At 39.2% G+C, this 18,261-nt stretch overlaps 1 protein-coding gene across 1 annotated transcript in view; it reads left to right on the forward strand.

Moving 5' to 3' along the window:
* The first annotated feature begins 55 nt into the window (after positions 1-55).
* Positions 56-18,261, forward strand: part of SELENOI (selenoprotein I) — a 38,341-nt gene continuing 20,135 nt past the window's right edge. The window contains exons 1-3 of the mRNA NM_001164486.1: positions 56-230; positions 17,568-17,636; positions 18,085-18,193. Coding sequence (NP_001157958.1) covers positions 174-230; positions 17,568-17,636; positions 18,085-18,193 — 235 coding nt within the window. The 5' untranslated portion in view covers positions 56-173. The remainder of the gene's footprint in view (positions 231-17,567; positions 17,637-18,084; positions 18,194-18,261) is intronic.

Genomic DNA, 18,261 nt, shown 5'->3' on the forward strand with positions numbered 1-18,261 from the left:
AGGCGGCGGAAGTGGCCTGAGGTGGCTACGCGTGCGCGGTGGGAGGAGCGCGGCTCTACTAGCTCCTTTGCCAGCCGAGTCTTCCCATCCTTGCCCAGCTAGTGTGGTGCTCGTGTTTCCGCACCTCGTCGCGGAGAGTCGCTGCCGAGTGGGCGCTCGGTGTTCGGGTCGTCATGGCTGGTTACGAATACGTGAGCCCGGAGCAGCTGGCCGGCTTTGATAAGTACAAGGTAGCGCGGGGCCCCGCGGACGCCCCTCTCCCTCCTCTTCCCGGCCTCTCCCAGGGCGGCTGAGGGGCAGGCGCGGTCCGTGTCACCTTGTGCCGCGTGGCTCCGAGTGGGCTGGCGGGCGTTTGTCCGGGGGTCCTGCCGAGACCTCGGGCTTTGGGGTCAGGGTGCGGGGGAGCATCCTAGGCCCGCCGCCTACACTCGGTACTCTCCCGGGGGATCGCCTTTTCCGTAGGAGACCGCTCGACGAGAGTGGAGCCGGAGAATTCCCTGTGCTTCTTTACTTTATTATTATTGCTATTATTATGTTGGCTGATGCGGTCCCCCTCGTGGTGTCTTAATTGCCTTCATTTTAACGAAGCCTCCACCTGCCTCTTGCATACGACTCAGATAGAGACGGTTTTTGGCAGAGGAGGCCCGGGGAGGGGGAGTAACTACTGAGGCCATTCTGCTGATGCACTCCACTTCTACTCCCAGGAAGGAGGCTTCCTCAGCAGTGGCTTGTGGCGCTGGGGCTGCCAGTTGAAGTAACTGTGCACAGAAGGGACTGTGTAGTAGGAGGAGAGCGGGCTATGGAGTACGTAGAAACCTGATACCAAACTCTAATTTCTTTGCATGGCGTGGGGCCAAGTAATAGTCTCTGTCGTGCAAAATGATTATAGGGATTTGTGAGGGGCCTGACACCGAATGGGCCTCCAGTAAATGCTGGCTGTTAACTTTCCTCCACATCTGGTTTTCCTCCCCTCCTCCCTTAGCAGTGAATGACTCCACTGTCCATCCAGTTTTCCAAGCCCGAAATCTGGGCTGTAACCTTTCATCTTCGCTAACTGTCACTTTCGCTCTTGATTCCTCTACCTCACCCACCAGGCAGTGAATCACTCGGTTCTGTACCTTCTATCATTGTTAGCCTAGCTAGAAGAAGAGTGATTCTATTATCACTCTTCCCACATACACTTTAGGTAATCTTTTTCCTTTAGAACACTTTTAGAATACATTTGCAGAAAAATCATGAAGGTAGTAGAGCTCCCTTATGTCTCATACCCGGTTCGGTTCTCCCTATTATTAACATCTTACATTAATTAGTATGATACCTTTGTCACGATTAATGAACCAATATTTACACATTATTAACTGAGGTCCATACTTGACTTACATTTCCTAAGTTTTCACCTAATACCCTTTTTCTGTTCTGGGATCTCATCCAGGATATCACATTTTACTTAGTTGTCTCCTTAAGCTCCTCTTGGCTGTGACGATTTATCAACTTCCCTTCTTTTTTGATTGCCTTGATAGTTTTGAGGAGTTCTGGTTATGTATTTTGTAGAATGACCGTCAGTTGGGATTTGTCTGTTTTTCGCATAATGAGGCAAGGGTTATGGGATTTGGGGAGGAAGAGCAGGAGATGAAGTGCCATTCTCATTACATCATATGGAGAGTACATGCTATCAGTATGACTTATCACTGTTGATGTTGACTTTGATCACCTGGCTGAAGTAGAGTTTGTTAGGTTTCTCCCTGTAAAATTACTCCCTTTGGAAACAAGTTGCTATGAGCCCTCACTTGGTAGTGGTAGTTCCAACTTAAGTTCCACCTCCTTGAGGGGAGATTATTGACATAATTTGTTGGGAATTGTGCATGGGAGATTTGTCTTTTCTTCCCATTGTATATTTATCCAACCATTTAATTATACCACTGTGGATTCACCAATATTTATTTTATATTTTGGATTATAATCTATTACTACTTTATTTTGTTGCTTGCCCACATTTACTTTTGCCCTTACAGTCTTTTCTGTCTGTTTCATAATGATCTTTAAAAGGGATCTCTGGGTGGCTCAGCAGTTTGGAGCCTGCTTTTGGCCCAGGGCACGATCCTGAGTCCTGGAATCGAGTCCCGCATCGGGCTCCCGGTGTGGAGCCTGCTTCTCCCTCTGCCTGTGTCTCTGCCTCTCTCTCTCTCTCTCTCTCTCTCTGTGTCTATCATAAATAAATAAATAAATCTTTAAAAAAAAAAGTGCATCTAGTCATATTACTCCTTTGCTTAAAACCCACCACTGTCTTTCCATTGCTCTTGGAATGAAGTCCAAAAATCCAAAACAGGATCTACACTGCTCTGAATGATATGGTCCTTGCCTGTCTTCAGCTTCATGTCATGCTCCTCACTGTCTACCTCTGCCAGAATTAGTAGCCATCTCCTCCCCCACCACTCCCTTTTCTTATTTATTTATTTATTTATTTATTTATTTATTTATTTATTTATTATTATTATTTATGAGGAACACAGAGAGAGAGAGGGAGAGAGAGAGAGAAAGAGAGGCAGAGGCAGAGACACAGGCAAAGGGAGAAGCAGGCTCCATGAAGAGAGCCTGATGGGGGACTCGATCCCAGGTATCCAGGATCAGGCAGGCCCTGGACTGAAGGCGGTGCTAAACCACTGAGTCACCCGGGCTGCCCTCCTTTTTCACATTTTTAAGTCATGTTGTTTAGTCTGCCAGGAATGTAGCTTCCCTTCCCGTTTACATTAATATTCATGTATTCACTTAAATTTTATTTCCTCAGAAGCATTCTCTAAGCTCTCCTCTCCCCTTAAGCATGCTGTCAGAGTACCCTCTGTTCCTTTATGGAATTTGTTAGTGTGTCTTCCTGTTAGAATGTAATACCAAAAAAAAAAAAAAAAAAAAAAAGAATGTCAACCCAAGTGGTTAGACTTGACCACCATGGCCTGACCACAGTACCACTGTGCATACTAGTAACCCAATAAACATATGTAGAATGAATGCATAGCTGAAAAAAATCATAATGGATTTTGCCTAACTGGAATTGGAAAAACTGTAAAGGACTTTAGCAAGTCATATAGGACATTCATATGCTTTCAAGCAATATGGTGTCATACAATTTTGACCTGAGGTGCTGACACGTCTTAAAATTTAAGTGGAAAGAAGTCCCAGAGCCTTCTTAGTAGCCCTGGCTAGAGCTTTACAACTTCATTAAAGAAGGTTATTAACCCAGATATGTCCTATTTTGCCTTCAGCTCTACCCCTTTCTTATTATCTCTTCTGCACTGTAAATATTGACATATAAATTTTTTTTCCTTCCCAGGATTTGGCTTTCTGGGTCCAAGTACCAATAGAATAGCTGTTTCACTTGCAGCAGTGTCTGTAATATGGAATCTAATTTTTCTTATAAAGCAGTGTTCCCTAAATTTATATTTCCAACCAGATAGGTGTCCTAAATTACAAGAAATTTTAGTGTGCTTTTCTATTCCTATCTTTTACCCTCTTCCGTTATCTGACTCACTTCCTGTGTCTGACAACAGATTTTCTATCATCCTGGAAAACAAAGGTCAGTTTAGCAAGCGTCCAATGTTCACTAAAATGTAGTTTGTTGATTTTTAAAAAGGAGGGCCACAAATTATAACCTAAACTTCTTCAAGTAGAGGGTTCTTAGTATTGTGTTCATATTAAAAAATATGAATCCAAAGGTATCCAAAAGAAAAACCTCTGTGGTCAGTTTTACTGGAATGTGAATTGTACCTAGAGACCCTTTCTTCCTAAAGATCACACATTCCCATTGTGTGGTCTTCAACAGGAAGTGCTTTATAAATGCTTATTGAATTAAAACAGCTTTTGAAGAAAGATCATCCCATAAATGGGTAAAGACTCAAAACAGTCAAGAGATTTTTATTCCCTGATGTGACCCTGTATATTAGAGTAAAGAGATGTGAGAAAATTTGATACAATAAAAGCTGCTGGTGGAAAAATTACTTTGAATTAGTTTAATTTCTTTGTCTCCCTAGAGGTACATCTGAGAGCTACAGTTGGAAACCTGGCAGTTATTCAGAATAACTGCTGAGAGGGGTACACATGTGGGTGGTAATTAGATTTCTGTAGTAAGAAACTAAGATGATTGCTTTTCAGTGCAGAAGAAAGCATGAGATGGATTGTATGTTATGTGCTGCCTTAACACTTGTGTTTCCCATTTGTTACCACAATTTTATTAAGCAGATGAATAATCAGTTGAGAGTCTGCCTTCTCTCTTAGATTATGAGGGTAGGGCCTATAGCTGTTTTGTTCAACATGACCAGGCTAGCACATGAATAGAACGGGTGCTTAACAAATATTTATTGAAGGAATGAGAGTGTAAAAGAATATAAACCATTTTGGAAGTATGGTAAAAAGGAGCTGTGCATCTCCTGGATATCAGTTGGAAGGACTCTTTTGTATTTTGAATGTGACAATGTCTGGCGTTTAACTGCCATTTTTTTCTGTTGCTTATTAATGTACCTTTAGACAATTATATTGAGGTATTTTACCTTTGAGAGGCTTATCATCCCTCCTCTCTTACCTGCCCTTTCTTTGGACAAGTCTTTACTGTTGAAGGATTTTCCCACTTGTCTAAGGGCGAAACTTGTATTGTGATTTACCTAATCTGACCTAGGGGAGGCATAGTTTAGTTGATAGTGTAACAGCTAGTTTTAAATTGTATCATTTTGCTTCAGAGAGGAGGTAAGTATTTTTTGAAATAATGTTGCTTGGTTTCAAGAATATAATTTTATTTATTTATTTAAAAATATTTTATTTATTTGAGAGAGAGAGAGAGAGAGCACAAGCAGGGGGGAAAGAGGGGAGAGGGAGAAGCAGGCTTCCTGCTGAGCAGAGAGCCCAATGTGGGGTCAATCCCAGGACCCCAAGATCATGACCTGAGCTGAAGGCAGACACTTAACTGACTAAGCCATCCAGGCGCCCCAATAATGTAATTTTATGATGAATTGGTTTCTGCTATTATTCTGTTGTTGCACGTCAACAACAACCTGATTATAGGAACTGTGATACATTTATTAGTATTGCAGTTAACAGGTTATAAAGAGAGACTGTGTGCATCTTGATGATAATGCCAAAGAGTCTGGCTTCACCCTTACTGGTTCATACAGTTTGATTCTGTTTATTCAGTAAGCATTTATTGAGGGTCCACTCTGTGTCAGGCATAGCACTGGGTCTACAAAATACAGTTAGGTAAGTGCCAGGTGCTGTGGGAAATAAGGAGGCAGCTCCAGGGAGTGAGGGTTAAAGCTGAGAAAGGCATCCGAGAGGGGATGGAGGGAAAGGCAGAGCTCAATCTAGAAAAATGAAGCTGAGTAGGCCCCACATTACCAAAGAGGGAGAAAAGGCTTTACAGAGCCAGAGAGCAGTGGAATGCATAAGGAGTGGAGGCCCAATAGTTTTTTCTGGGAACCATAAGAAGGTACATGTTTAGGCGTAATGGTGGAGGGGCTGGACATGAGGCTGAGGAGGGAGGTGGGGCCTGTCAAGAGGGAATGCTTTGATGGAAAGGACTTTTAGATTTTACCCTGTGGATCAGTGTTTCTGTGGCCCAAGGACTATCAGCATCAGAATCACCTGGGAAAGTGTTTAAATAGCAGATTCCTAGCCTTACTTTGGGAGATTCAGATTGTGTAGATTACTCTTGTCTACATGTTAAATAACTCAGGCACATGGTAATGCTGTAGATTTGGGAGAACTGTTTGATTTTAAACAGGATCAGATTTAATTTTAGGAAGTTTGCCCTGGCAGCTTGTAGAAAATAAATGGGTGGTGTGATCTGGGGACCTTTTAGAATCCTTCTGGATAAACCTAGGTAAGAAATGGGAGTGGCCTGAATCTAAGTAGCAGGGATAGAAAGGGAGTGGGGATTCTAAAGATAGAAATCAAAACTGGTTAACCTACTCACTGAATTTGGCCAGCAGATATGTTTAATTTGGCCCACACCATACTTTGTTTAAAAAATTAGCACCTTCCCCATAAAAATCCAAATTTCTGGATTTGTTTGAAAAACCAGAATAGTGGACAGCATTGGCCCTGAATTTTCTCTCGACAAGACTCCCCCAAAGCTAAATAGTGCTTGCCCTCTTTAAAAAAGGTATTTGCTCTCCAGTTTGCCATTTTCCTTCCACCCCATATGCTTCATGCAGGTCTGCTTTGTTTAGTTTATCCTCCCAGCCCCTATGGACATTTGTTTGTGATCCTTGATTTAAGATTAAAAATTGACAGAACATGGTGACTGAGAACCTGGAGGTGTTGCTGGGGAGGAGTCTGGGATGACGCAGGTTCTGGTAAGATGACTGGGTGGATAGAGGCGGTAGTCACTGAGGTAGGGGTTTTGTGAAGCATTAACCCTGGAAAGGTACCCTTGGTAACAATAGTAACTGACATTTTTTTGGTCTAAGACTTAACCCTCTTGATAGCCCGAGAGGAGGAATTATTAACTCATATCTGATGAGTAAACAAACTCATGAGAGATTGACCCTTATAGGATAGAAGCACAATTATAATTTAAATGATAAATGATGCTGAATCTGACAGGATAACAGTAATCTTTTGTACAGGGCACTTCTGTTGGATAGAGCGTGTGAAGATGTGGATTGTGGACTGAGAATTGAAGCAAACTTCATGCTCCAAAGAAATATCACCTGTGGATGAATTATCCTCCATTAGAGGAATATTTATTTAATGACTTCAAAGATTAGAACGCTTTTATTCTGAGCCAGAGTAGACACTTGAGAAATTCTTAATCTTTTTTTTTCTTTTTTCTTTATTTATTCATGTGAGAGAGAGAGAGAGGTGCAGAGACACAGGCAGAGGGAGAAGCAGGCTCCCTGCAGGGAGCCCGACGCGGGACTTGATCCCTGGTCTCCAGGATCATGCCCTGGGCTGAAGGCAGCACTAAACTGCTGAGCCACCTGGGCTGCCTATGATTGCAGGCCAGCTACAGTATACCATATTAATTACAGCATTACCTAGGTATGTTACAGTTAATTCAGACATATCTTTAGTTGTGCTTGGTCTCCTTGAATAGATTGGGGAGCTGCCCTTTCCCACCTGTCAATACATTCATAAGACTTGAAAAACATTATAGTGACCTTATTTTTTTTTTAAAGATTTTATTTATTTATTCATGAGAATACACAGAGGAGAGAGAGAGAGAGAGAGAGAGAGAGAGAGGCAGAGACAAAGGCAGAGGGAGAAGCAGGCTCCATGCCGGGAGCCTGATGTGGGACTCGATCCTGAGTCTCCAGGATCATGCCCTGGGCTGTAGGCCGCGCTAAACTGCTGAGCCACCGGGGCTGCCCCCAGGATTTTATTTTTAAGTAATCTCTACACCCAATGTGGGGCTCAAACTTACAATCCCAAGATCAAAAGTCACATGCTTTACCAACTAAGCCAGCTGGGCACCCCTTTTATTATTATTTTTAAGGATTTTTTTAAAGTAATCTCTTTAGTGGCTATAGATGTAGATTTATAAGTGTCTCATGGAAAGAATTATTTTTGCAGTTGGCAGAGACAAGAGTTTTTCAGAAGGAGTGAAAGAAGGATGGCTGGGGAACTTCTGCAGTGTGAGAGAGAATGAGATTAAGTGGTAGATTTCAGAAGTTGCTATTTGGAAGAAACATCTTGACTTGGTTCTTTTACTGTCTTCTGAAACATCAGTTCACTGAGGATGACCCTGTTTTTCTAACTCCTATAATACTTAAATGTGAAGAATTTTACAGAATAAGAATTTGCCCAGTGCATAAGGGAGAGTTGGAGAAGATGTTACAGAGACTGATGGGGGAACCCAGGCACAGAGACCAGGAAGACCATGGTAAATTAGACATAAGGACGTGACAGGTATGTGAGGTACCAGGCTGAGCCTAGTGAGCCCAGTGAAGGAAAGTTGAAATGGCAAGAGCAATATCATTGTAAATACTGAATAATAATAATAATAATAATGATAGCAAATGTTCATATAGCATTTACTATGTGCCAGGCATTGCTTTAAGTGCTTTTACATATATTATCTCATTTAATATTCACAAATGCCTTGTGAAGTAGAGGTACTGTTAATTTACCGAGGCACAGAGAATTTAACTTCCTCAGGGTCCCAAAGCTGAGATTGAACCTAGGCAGTCTGGGTTAGGATCCCATTTTCTTCGTGCCAGGCTTCCTCTCAAATCTAAGAATGAAAAGATAAACTCTGCCTTGTACTTACTGGATGTTTTGTACCAGAAATAGAAACAATAAAATAAGGCTTTCAGTGGATGCTTAATTGGGTTTGTGTCTAACGTTTGCAGGTGGGGAAAACATACAGTGAAAATGAACTATTTTTGTTCTCTTTTCCCTCATTTTAAAATCATTGGCGAAGGCAAGTAAATGACTATATTTACTAGTCTTACATTTTGTTGTGTATTAAGAACATTTTATATACTGGGTAGCTTTAATTGAGATGAAAGTCTTTTTTTGATTAAATTATTAGCCTTGAAACTTAATATTAAGTTCAAAAGAAACCACGTATTAGAGTTTTGACTTTGAGTAACTTAGTGTCATCTCTAAACAGATTTCCTCATCTGTGAAATGGGATAGTATCTGCCTCATAGGATCATTATCAAAATTGAATGAATTAATATTTGTAAAATGCCTGGCACATAGTGGTATATTAGTGCTAAGTAAGAAATAATACTTGACATTTGTGCCTCCCTGTTTGTGAGTATTGGCCAACGTATAACACATGTGTACCTACACTCCAGGAAGTTATACCAAGAGAAAGCGTATTTTAGGAGAGCAAGTTAAGGGTGACAACAGAGAGATAGAAAGAGTAACAGAGGTCTGTATCTAGCTTGGATCCCACAGAGAGACTTTGACTTCAGATTTCTTCTTCTGTTTAATCATATATAATAGTACAACAGGCAGAGTAAGTAAATTGTCTCAAATACCACTTTCCTATTTAAGAATCTGCAGTACCTTCTATGTATTTATCATATGTCTGATATCCAGATTTCCCTGCAAAGATTTCAAATTTTTCTTCACTTAATGACCTCTCCTTTTGTCCTCTCATCTCGTTAGAATTTATTGTAGATTAAGTTTAGCAAGCAAACCTGTTTGACATCATGACTTGCTTGTTCTTACTGCCCTAACTTCTCTAATATTCTGTCACCATCTTCCTTCTGACTTGTTAGTAGATGTAAGTGATAATATTGACTGAAAGGAGATCTCATTGTCTACGGAGTTATGTTCTCTGTGAGTATAGTTCTTAAAGTCTTGTATTGATAAAAAGTATTTTAAGAAATTTTAAATTTTTGTCCCAGGGTTAATTGAACCCCTCCTTTTTTTTTTCCCACTTTAGGTTTGGTGTTTTTATATCATAGATTGTTTCTAGCATAATGTCTTGTATTTAGTAAATTTAGTGAGTATTTGCTGGATTTTATTATACCTTGTCTCTTGCTTGCAATGCAGTATTTGAAGTTACCATAAGGAGGGATAGACGTTGGCCACTAAACTAATGGTGTGGTTTATCCTTCAGCTGAGGAGTTGTGGGAGTGCTGTTCATGTTTGCTTTCATCAGAGCAGTGGTCCTCAAACCTGAGTGTGTTTCAGACTTACCAGGAGGGTCTGTTGAAAGAGATTGCTGGGTTATACTCCTACTAAAGAGTGTCTGATTCTGTATGTCTGGGGCAGAGTCCCAAGAATTTGGATTCAGTTTGGTGACTACAGTTTGAGAACCACTTCACTGAAGAATTATTCAATTACATTGCAATCTGAAGAGCAGTATTAATGAAACCAAGAAATGGATGTAAAGGAGTAAGAAACTATATTACCATAATGTGTTGGCTCTCATGCATCAAGTAGTCTTATTTTTGTGGGTAGGAGCCTTAAGATATCTCTTAGTAGAAAAGATGATGTAGTGCTTTCAGAGTTGTGCACTGGTTTCCTATCGCTGGGTAACAAATTATCACAGACTTGGTGGCATAAAACAACACATATTTATTATCTCACAGTTTCTATGAGTTAGGAGTCTGGGCATTGGTTAGCCAGCTCCTCTCTCTGTTTAGGGTCTCACCAGGCTGCAGTTGAGATGTCAGCTGGGCTGTGCTCTCATCTGCAGGTTAGGGTCCTCGTCCAGGCTTGTGTGGTTGGCAGCATTCAGTTCTTTCCAGTTGTAGGGCTGAGGGTTTTAGCTACTAGGGCTTTCCGACTTTTCCCTGCCACATGGCCATCACCAGAGGCAGTTCACATTATTGCTGTTTGCTTCTTCTTAAAGATCAGCAGGAGACTCCTCCAGATTGCTAAGATGAAGACTTACGTAAAGAAATATATCATGGGGATCCCTGGGTGGCGCAGCGGTTTGGCGCCTGCCTTTGGCCCAGGGCGCGATCCTGGAGACCCGGGATCGAATCTCACATCGGGCTCCCGGTGCATGGAGCCTGCTTCTCCCTCTGCCTATGTCTCTGCCTCTCTCTCTCTCTCTGTGACTATCATAAAAAAAAAAAAATATATATATATATATATATATATATATATATATATATATCATGAAAGTGATATCCCATCACTTTTGTCATATAATGTATCCTAATCAAGGCAGTGACATCTGTCATCTTTCTATAGCTAATCACAGGGTCTGCCCTCAAGGGAGGGGAATGAACCATCAGAGGGAGGAGATTGCTTATACTGGGGCTCCACTCACTGGGGATTACTTTATTGTGTAATAAAGTAAATAAATTGTGTGTCTGCCATAAACTGGAAGTGTCTGCCATAAGTTGGAAGACAAAAAGTATGTTTTAGATTTCAGTAAATTGGGTCTAAGTGGATCATTATTGTATTTGAACCAAGAAACAGTAGTCTGGTTTCAGACAAAGTGATCAATTTCATAGACGTGTTCCAGAATGAATCAGAAAGGATTTACAGTTCAGACCTTCCTGTTTATTATTTGTTGTAATCCTTGAATTTTATAGTCTCATCATTTGTGATATAGGTAGGAATAATCTATTTTACAATATCAAGAGAACAGCTGTAATTGGTGGAAACTGTAAAACATACAAATGTAAACATATATTTTTAAAGATTTTATTTATTTATTCATGAGAGACACAGAGAGAGAGGCAGAGACACAGGCAGAGGGAGAAGCAGGCTCCCTGCAAGGAGCCCGATGTGGTACTCAATCCCAGATCCCGGGATCCCATCCTGAGCTGAAGGCAGACGCTCAACTGCTGAGCCACCCAGATGTCCCTAAACATATTATTAATAGGGGAAGAGTAAGAAGAATTTCGTCTTGTGAAGTTGAAGTTGCTGTGGACTAGTTCGTAGGGGAAAATAGATTTGGTGAGGGGAGTAACATTTCTTCTCAACTCTGATACCTTAACCCTCTACTGCTACTTAAACAAACATGCAAAGTAGATCATGCATTTATTCATTCATATGTGCAAACATTGAAATATGTTTGTTGAGCTCAGGCTGCTGTGTACCAGAAACACAAAAGATCAAGTTGGGAAGTTTTCTCCATTCTCTTTAAGTTTCTTTATATCCCAGTGTTCAGTGAGTCCCACATTTGTATGTGAAAGGCCACTCTTTTGATTGCCTTGATATTTGTTGAGTGAATAACAGTTTTTTAAGTAATTGAGATTCCTTGTTTTATGTTTTGTGCTTAAGTGACTAGCCGGGAGGATTGGGATGCCATTGCTAAAGAACTCTGTTCTAGGTGGAGTACATGTTGGCCAAAATGGATTTTACCCCTGTAAAGGACTTTAAACACCTAAACATAATTGAGCCATGAGTCCTGTCAACAAGGGTCTGACCTCAGTATTGTCAACGAGAGAGATGATTCTTTCTTCTGTTTTAAGAGAGGTTGGTAATGTGTGTGTTTCATTTTAGGGATGTCTGAAAAGTTATTGTGAGCAACATATAAAAACTACAATTTCATATAGCAAACCCAGTTGTAAACTAAAATTGGTTCTTTATGGATATCTTGCTTTTTAGTCCTAAAAACATGGATAATTTCGAACTCAAGAATTTTGGAAATAGTTTTTTAAAATTAGAAATATCATTTTGAGTTTGCATCTGAATTGATTAACAATAAGTGCAGTTTATGAACTACTAAGAGCTTGTATTGAGTCACATTTAATGGGTTACTATACTTAACTAAATGTGTTTTATGAGTATAAAGTTTAGGAGTGTCTGGGTGGCTCAGTTGGTTGAGCAACTAACTCTTGATTTTGGTTCAGGTTATGATCTCAGAGTTGTGGGATCAGGTTATCGGTCCCCGCCTCCCCCCTCCCCTGCCCGCTTTTCAGGCTCCTTGCTCCCCAGGGAGTCTGAGGATTCCCTCTCTCTCTGCACCTCCTCCTACTTGTATTTTTTCTCTTTCGAATAAATAAATCTTAAAAGAAAAGTATAAAGCTTATATTTCAGATGGGTAAAGACAGGCCTTATATTAAAAATCATTTAACAGTAAGAGTCCTATTTTATATTGTGTAGAAGAAAGACCAAGTAGGGGAAATCTGCTGCTGAGTGTAGATAGTGGAGCATTACTTGGGACAGTGGCCTCAGAGTAATTAATAATTTGTCCAAAGCTCTGTATTTAGTGCCAGGGGCATCAGTTTGTATCATTTTTCTTATCAGTACTGAGAAGGGATTTGAAATATAGTACTTTTGTAAAGGAAATACTTCTATGTCCAAGGAGGCAGTTTCAGAATTTCATTTCATCAGTCAGTTTCCTTCTTAAATTAAGGGGAATGTCACATTTTTAATGTCCTCCAAAACATATGCTTCAGAGCATCTTTGGAAGTCATTTAAAAGTTAACTGTACGGCTAATCCTAACCTATAGTCTAACCCATAATCTTCTCTGCCTGATGTACTTTGAGTCTTGTAACTGGTCTCTGGACTTTGGTCTCCATCCAGTTCTTTTTTTTTTTTGTAGTTAGTACAATCCTTTAAAAATCCTTTAAAATATAAATCAGCGTGTGCATTGGGCTTAGAATAAAATCTGGCTCACTGTGGTCTTGCTGGGTGGTATAGGTCCATGCCTCCATTTCATTTCCTGTCATTTTTCTGTGTTCACTAAGCTATAGCTGCATTAGCCTTCCTTCAGTATGTCAAGTATTTCTAGCTTTGTGGCCTTTGCTTGGAAGGTATTTTGTTGTCTTTGCTTGGAAGTTATCTTGGCATGTACTTCCCTCCCTGCAACACCTATGCACACCATACACATGCATACTGCCATACACATATATGTGTATATATATATTTTAAAGATTTAATTTATTTATTTGACAGAGAGAGAGTACAAGCAGGGGGAGTGGGAGAGGGAAGAGCAGGCTCCCCACTGAACAAGGAGCCTGATGTGAGGCTTGATCCCAGGATCCTGGGATCATGACCTGAGCCGAAGGCAGACTCTCAACCATCTGAGCCACCCAAGCGCCCCTGCCACATATGTATTTTTGATTTTTGATTTCTCTTTAGATATAAATTACATATTAATGCACAGATCTTAAGTGTCTTGTAATGAATTTTTACATATGTATATACCCAAATAACTACCACCCAGATCAAGATACAGAATTATTTCTGGCACTTCAGAAGGCCCCTATTCAGTGTCTCTCATCAAACTATTATGACTTTTTTGTCATAAATTAATTTGTCTGTTTTTTAGCTTCATGTAAGTGGAATCTACAACAGCATGTTCTCTTTAGTGTCTTGTTTCTTTGACTCAATATAGTGTCTCAGATGTTCCCTATCTTTCTTCTCATCTTCTTAGACTCAGCTGAGTGTTCTCTCCTTTGAGAAGCTTTCTCTGACTGCTCTGACTAGGAACCCTTCCTACCCTGTGTCCTCTTGCAAAATATGCTGCTTATTTCCTTCACAGTATTTAACACAACTTGTGATTATTCCTTGTTTTCGTGCTTACCATCTATTTACAATGAGCTGTATACTTGGTGAATACAGGGTCTTGTTCATCATTGTCTTCTCTGGGCTCAGCACAAATTTGCCTGGCATAATCATAGGTACTCAATCATAAATATTTGTTGGCTTACTGAATGAATGAATGAAGAATGAACTCTGCTTTATTTTGACGTGTATTGAAGTAAAAAAAAAAAAACTTCTGGAACTTTCTGATTTTTGGCAAAATGTAATCTAAAGTCTGATTTTACTAAGATTTTATGAAATTTTTCTCTTGCGAGAAAGGTAGGCTAATTGCTGTAGATGACAGGACAAGTTTATACCCAAATAAAAATTATTAAATGTACTAAGAGCAATCTTGAGGGAAATGCTTAGAAGTTCTATTATGATCAGCATTTTTACAGAGACTTAGGTGAATGTTGACTTTATCAGCATTATTAGCATAATAAATTTACAAGCTGAGATTTTGGAGAGGCATAGCTACTACCTTGGATAGATGAGTCTGAATCTGAAGAGATCTGGAGGGGATAGAAAGATGAGTTGAATCTATTAAGATGAAATGTTATAATGGTAAATGTAGAGTCTTGTACTTAGCTTCCAACAGTCATCCTCATACTAGCATAGTGAAAGATGGCTTAGGAGTCCAACTGTGTATTGTATTTAAGTCTGCAGAGTGATTTTGTTGCCATAGGAAATTAATATGTTGAGCATCAGAGGAATGTTGAGGGAGAGGGGCTTATGGTCACCGTTCTTTCTACTCATGTGCCACATGAAATGGTTTTTATGCCCTGAATCATATGTTTGTGTTGGTTTAGCAACACGTTGGATTGTCTGGAGCACAGGTTGTCAAACTAAAGCCTTCAGACATCTGTTTTTGTGAATAAAATTTTCCTAGAACACAGCTGTGCCCATTTGTTTACCTGTTTTCAGTGACTGCTTTCTTGCTTCAGTGGTGGTGTTGAGTGTTTGTTACAGAGACCATATGGCCTACAGAGCCTAAAATACTTACTATCAGGTGCTTTCTAGAAAAAACTTTCCAACCTCTGGTCCAAAGCACAAGACCTAGATGAGGAAGAAGATTGAAAGCGTGGCAAAAAGAGCAGCAAGAGGAACATGGAATGTTTAAGCAGTTGAAGAGAAGATGTAGGTTGTCACAGGGAGAATGGTTTTCAAGTAACTGAAGCACTGTCGTTTAGAAGAAAAATTGGACCCTTGTCTGCTTAACTTTGTAGAGCAAAATGAAAACAGGTTAGAAAATGTGGGGCATAGGGAGGATTTTGTTGGTGTTTAGAAAAGTTTGTTTAATATGGGTTGGTTTGCTTCTGGAAATAATGAGGGTTTGTTTTTTTGTTTTGCCACTGGAGGCATTTAAAAAGAGGCCAAATAACTATTTTACCTATTTGCAAAGATGAGAGTCAGGTATACAAGAACTAGACATCTTCTGAACTCTTGCGTTCTGAGATTTTGCCTTGGAGTGATTCTCTCAAACCCGGGTTGTGGTTTTCAAGCATTTCTCCAGGGCAGTAGTCTCATCTGGCCTTGCAGACTGAAGATCAAGCAAGTCACAGTGGGCCTTAACAGTGGATTACCTGGTTAAAGTGTTCAGATCTGTACCATTCCAATAGAAAATAAAAATATATTTAATTAGCTTTCACAGATACCTGAAGCCAGTTTAACATCTTTAAAAGTTTATGTCTTATGTATTTTTTCATGCATGTGGAAGGTTTGAATCACTTTTTTCTTCCTGTTGATTCACAAGACAGTTTTAAGTTTCTTCGTTTATACTAAGTGATATGTGATCTTGAAAAATACTCAGGTGTGTAAGGCTAGAACACAGAGTGTTTTTTAGGTTTATTGTTTGCTACCTTTTGTGATCTCATATTACATTTCTTGCTGTACTAGAGCTTAAATGTGAAATGTCCATTTAAGCAAACTGACCTTCTTACATTTAGCACTGCATTCTTTACATACTTCTGGTCTCCTGAAGTAGAAAATTAGAGGTAAAACTTTAGAATTTAAAAAGAGGACCCTTTAAATCAAAATATCATCAGATAAGGACCTTCTTTTGGATCTAATTTAAATTATGGAAAGCTGCTGGATGAGACTCATCAAGCAAACATTTAAATTAAGAACATTGTACTTTGTACATCGTATTAGGTATTCATGTGATATCTTTAAAGTTTCCTTTTGATTTGGACTTCTTACAGCTTTTGTACTTTGTAGATGATGCGCTTGAAATGTGTGGTTTCCCCACTTATCTGACCCACTGGCTACATCAGGTGGATCTGGGTGCCAACATATTCAATTGCTTACTATTTAGTTTATGTACCAACTAAATATTAATATAAAAAAAACTTTTTTCAGATATTTGACTGTTGTGACATTGTTTAAATGTTAGCTGGATGAATTAGGTAATATTCCCACTCTTTGAGGTGGGAATTACCCTTACCAATTGAGTATTTTCTTCCCCACACTGAGTGAAGTGCTTTCAACATGCCAGGTACTCCAGTATGTGTGTGTTTGATGAATAATAAGTCATTGGTATGACTTAAAGTTTTATGTATTTATATACAAATATTTGTTAAAATATCCTTTGAAGTTTCACTAAATAACTCAATAGTTAGGTAATAAACTGGATTACCACAGAACCCTAACCTATCGTCTTCCTTTGCTTATTTATATAATCAATTTTCCTGCTGTAAAGGGAACTGTCATCCTTTGGTGGTTAAAACACATTTAAGGGCACCTGGATGGCTCAGTGGTTGAGCATCTGCCTTGAGCTCAAGGCGTGATCCCAGGGTCCTGGGATCGAGTCCTACATCAGGTTCTCTAGAGGAAGCCTGCTTCTCCCTCTGCCTATGTCTCTGCCTTTCTCTCTCTGTGTCTTATGAATAAATAAATAAATAAATAAAATATTTAAAACCCTCCCCACATTTAATAATATCTAATACTTACATAGCACTTACTGTGGGCAAGTATTTCTCACATATGATTATTTTACATAATTTTTGTGGCAGTCCTTTGTGATAGAAGCTATGACCCTCATTTACAGATGAACAAACTAAGGGATTGAAACTTGCCCAAGGTCACACAGCTACTAAGTGCATTAGTGGTGGTATGAGGAGGTTGAGAAAAATCAACATTTGAATGTACACAGTGTGTACATTTTGATTTGGCTTTTTTTTTTTTTTAAGATTTTATTTATTATTCATGAGAGACACAGAGAGAGAGGCAGAGACCCAGGAAGAGTGAGAAGCAGGCTCCAAGCAGGGAGCCCAATGCAGGACTCGATCCTGGGACTCCAGGATCACACCCTGGCCCAAAGGCAGGCCCTAAACTGCTGAGCCACCCAGGGATCCCTGATTTGGCCTTGTAAATGAGAACTTGTAAGCAATATAAATTTCTCTGCTGAAATATTGCAACATTATAAAAATTGAGTGAGAAAAAGAAATCTGGCTGTACTTGACTGTCTTTGTCCCACTTATAATGTTCCCCCAGTTTTGTTATTTAGGTGAGGACATCATGTAAATAGACATATTCTCCAAGTTATTTTTGTAATATTATTTTCACTCCAAAAATACTGTTCTACTTGCTAATGTGCAAGGATAACTGAATATTTTCTTTCATTTCTTAACAGTACAGTGCTGTGGATACCAATCCACTCTCTCTGTATATCATGCATCCATTTTGGAACACTATAGTAAAGGTAAGATAATTAATAGACTTGTACTTCTGTTTTAGTAAGTTTTAAATTTTTAAGGAGTGTTATGAATGCAGCTGTTTGTTTGATAGGAATCTAGAGAAACTAACTCTCCCATCTTCCTTTCCCTTGGTCATATACCTTTTGATTTATTTCACCTTTGGAGTTTAAGTTTATACTCTAGAATTTATCATTTTTATAAAATAAATTTTAAAATTTTCTAAAGTAAATGTAATGTTATGATTATAAAAATTTGTTGATTACAGAATTATTTGAAATATAAAAAATAGAAGAAAGATGCTTATTTTTTTTCAACTGGACATTGTGGCTTACATTTTAATATATGTGTGATATTTTAAGTATATAGCTTTTATTATCACTTAAATTTGCATCTTGTATTATGGCCAGAAAGATTCCTTTAATAATTTTGTAATTATTTTGAAAAAAAAAATAGGTATTTCCTACCTGGCTGGCTCCAAATCTGATAACCTTCTCTGGCTTTCTGCTGGTTGTATTCAATTTTCTACTTATGGCATACTTTGATCCTGACTTTTATGCTTCAGGTAAGGTTATTACTTTAATATAAAATTTAACATGTCTAAGTAGAGAAAAATGAGATGTGGTTATCTTC

This window comes from Canis lupus, chromosome 17 (genome assembly GCF_011100685.1).
Source record: "Canis lupus familiaris isolate Mischka breed German Shepherd chromosome 17, alternate assembly UU_Cfam_GSD_1.0, whole genome shotgun sequence".
Taxonomy (NCBI): domain Eukaryota; kingdom Metazoa; phylum Chordata; class Mammalia; order Carnivora; family Canidae; genus Canis; species Canis lupus.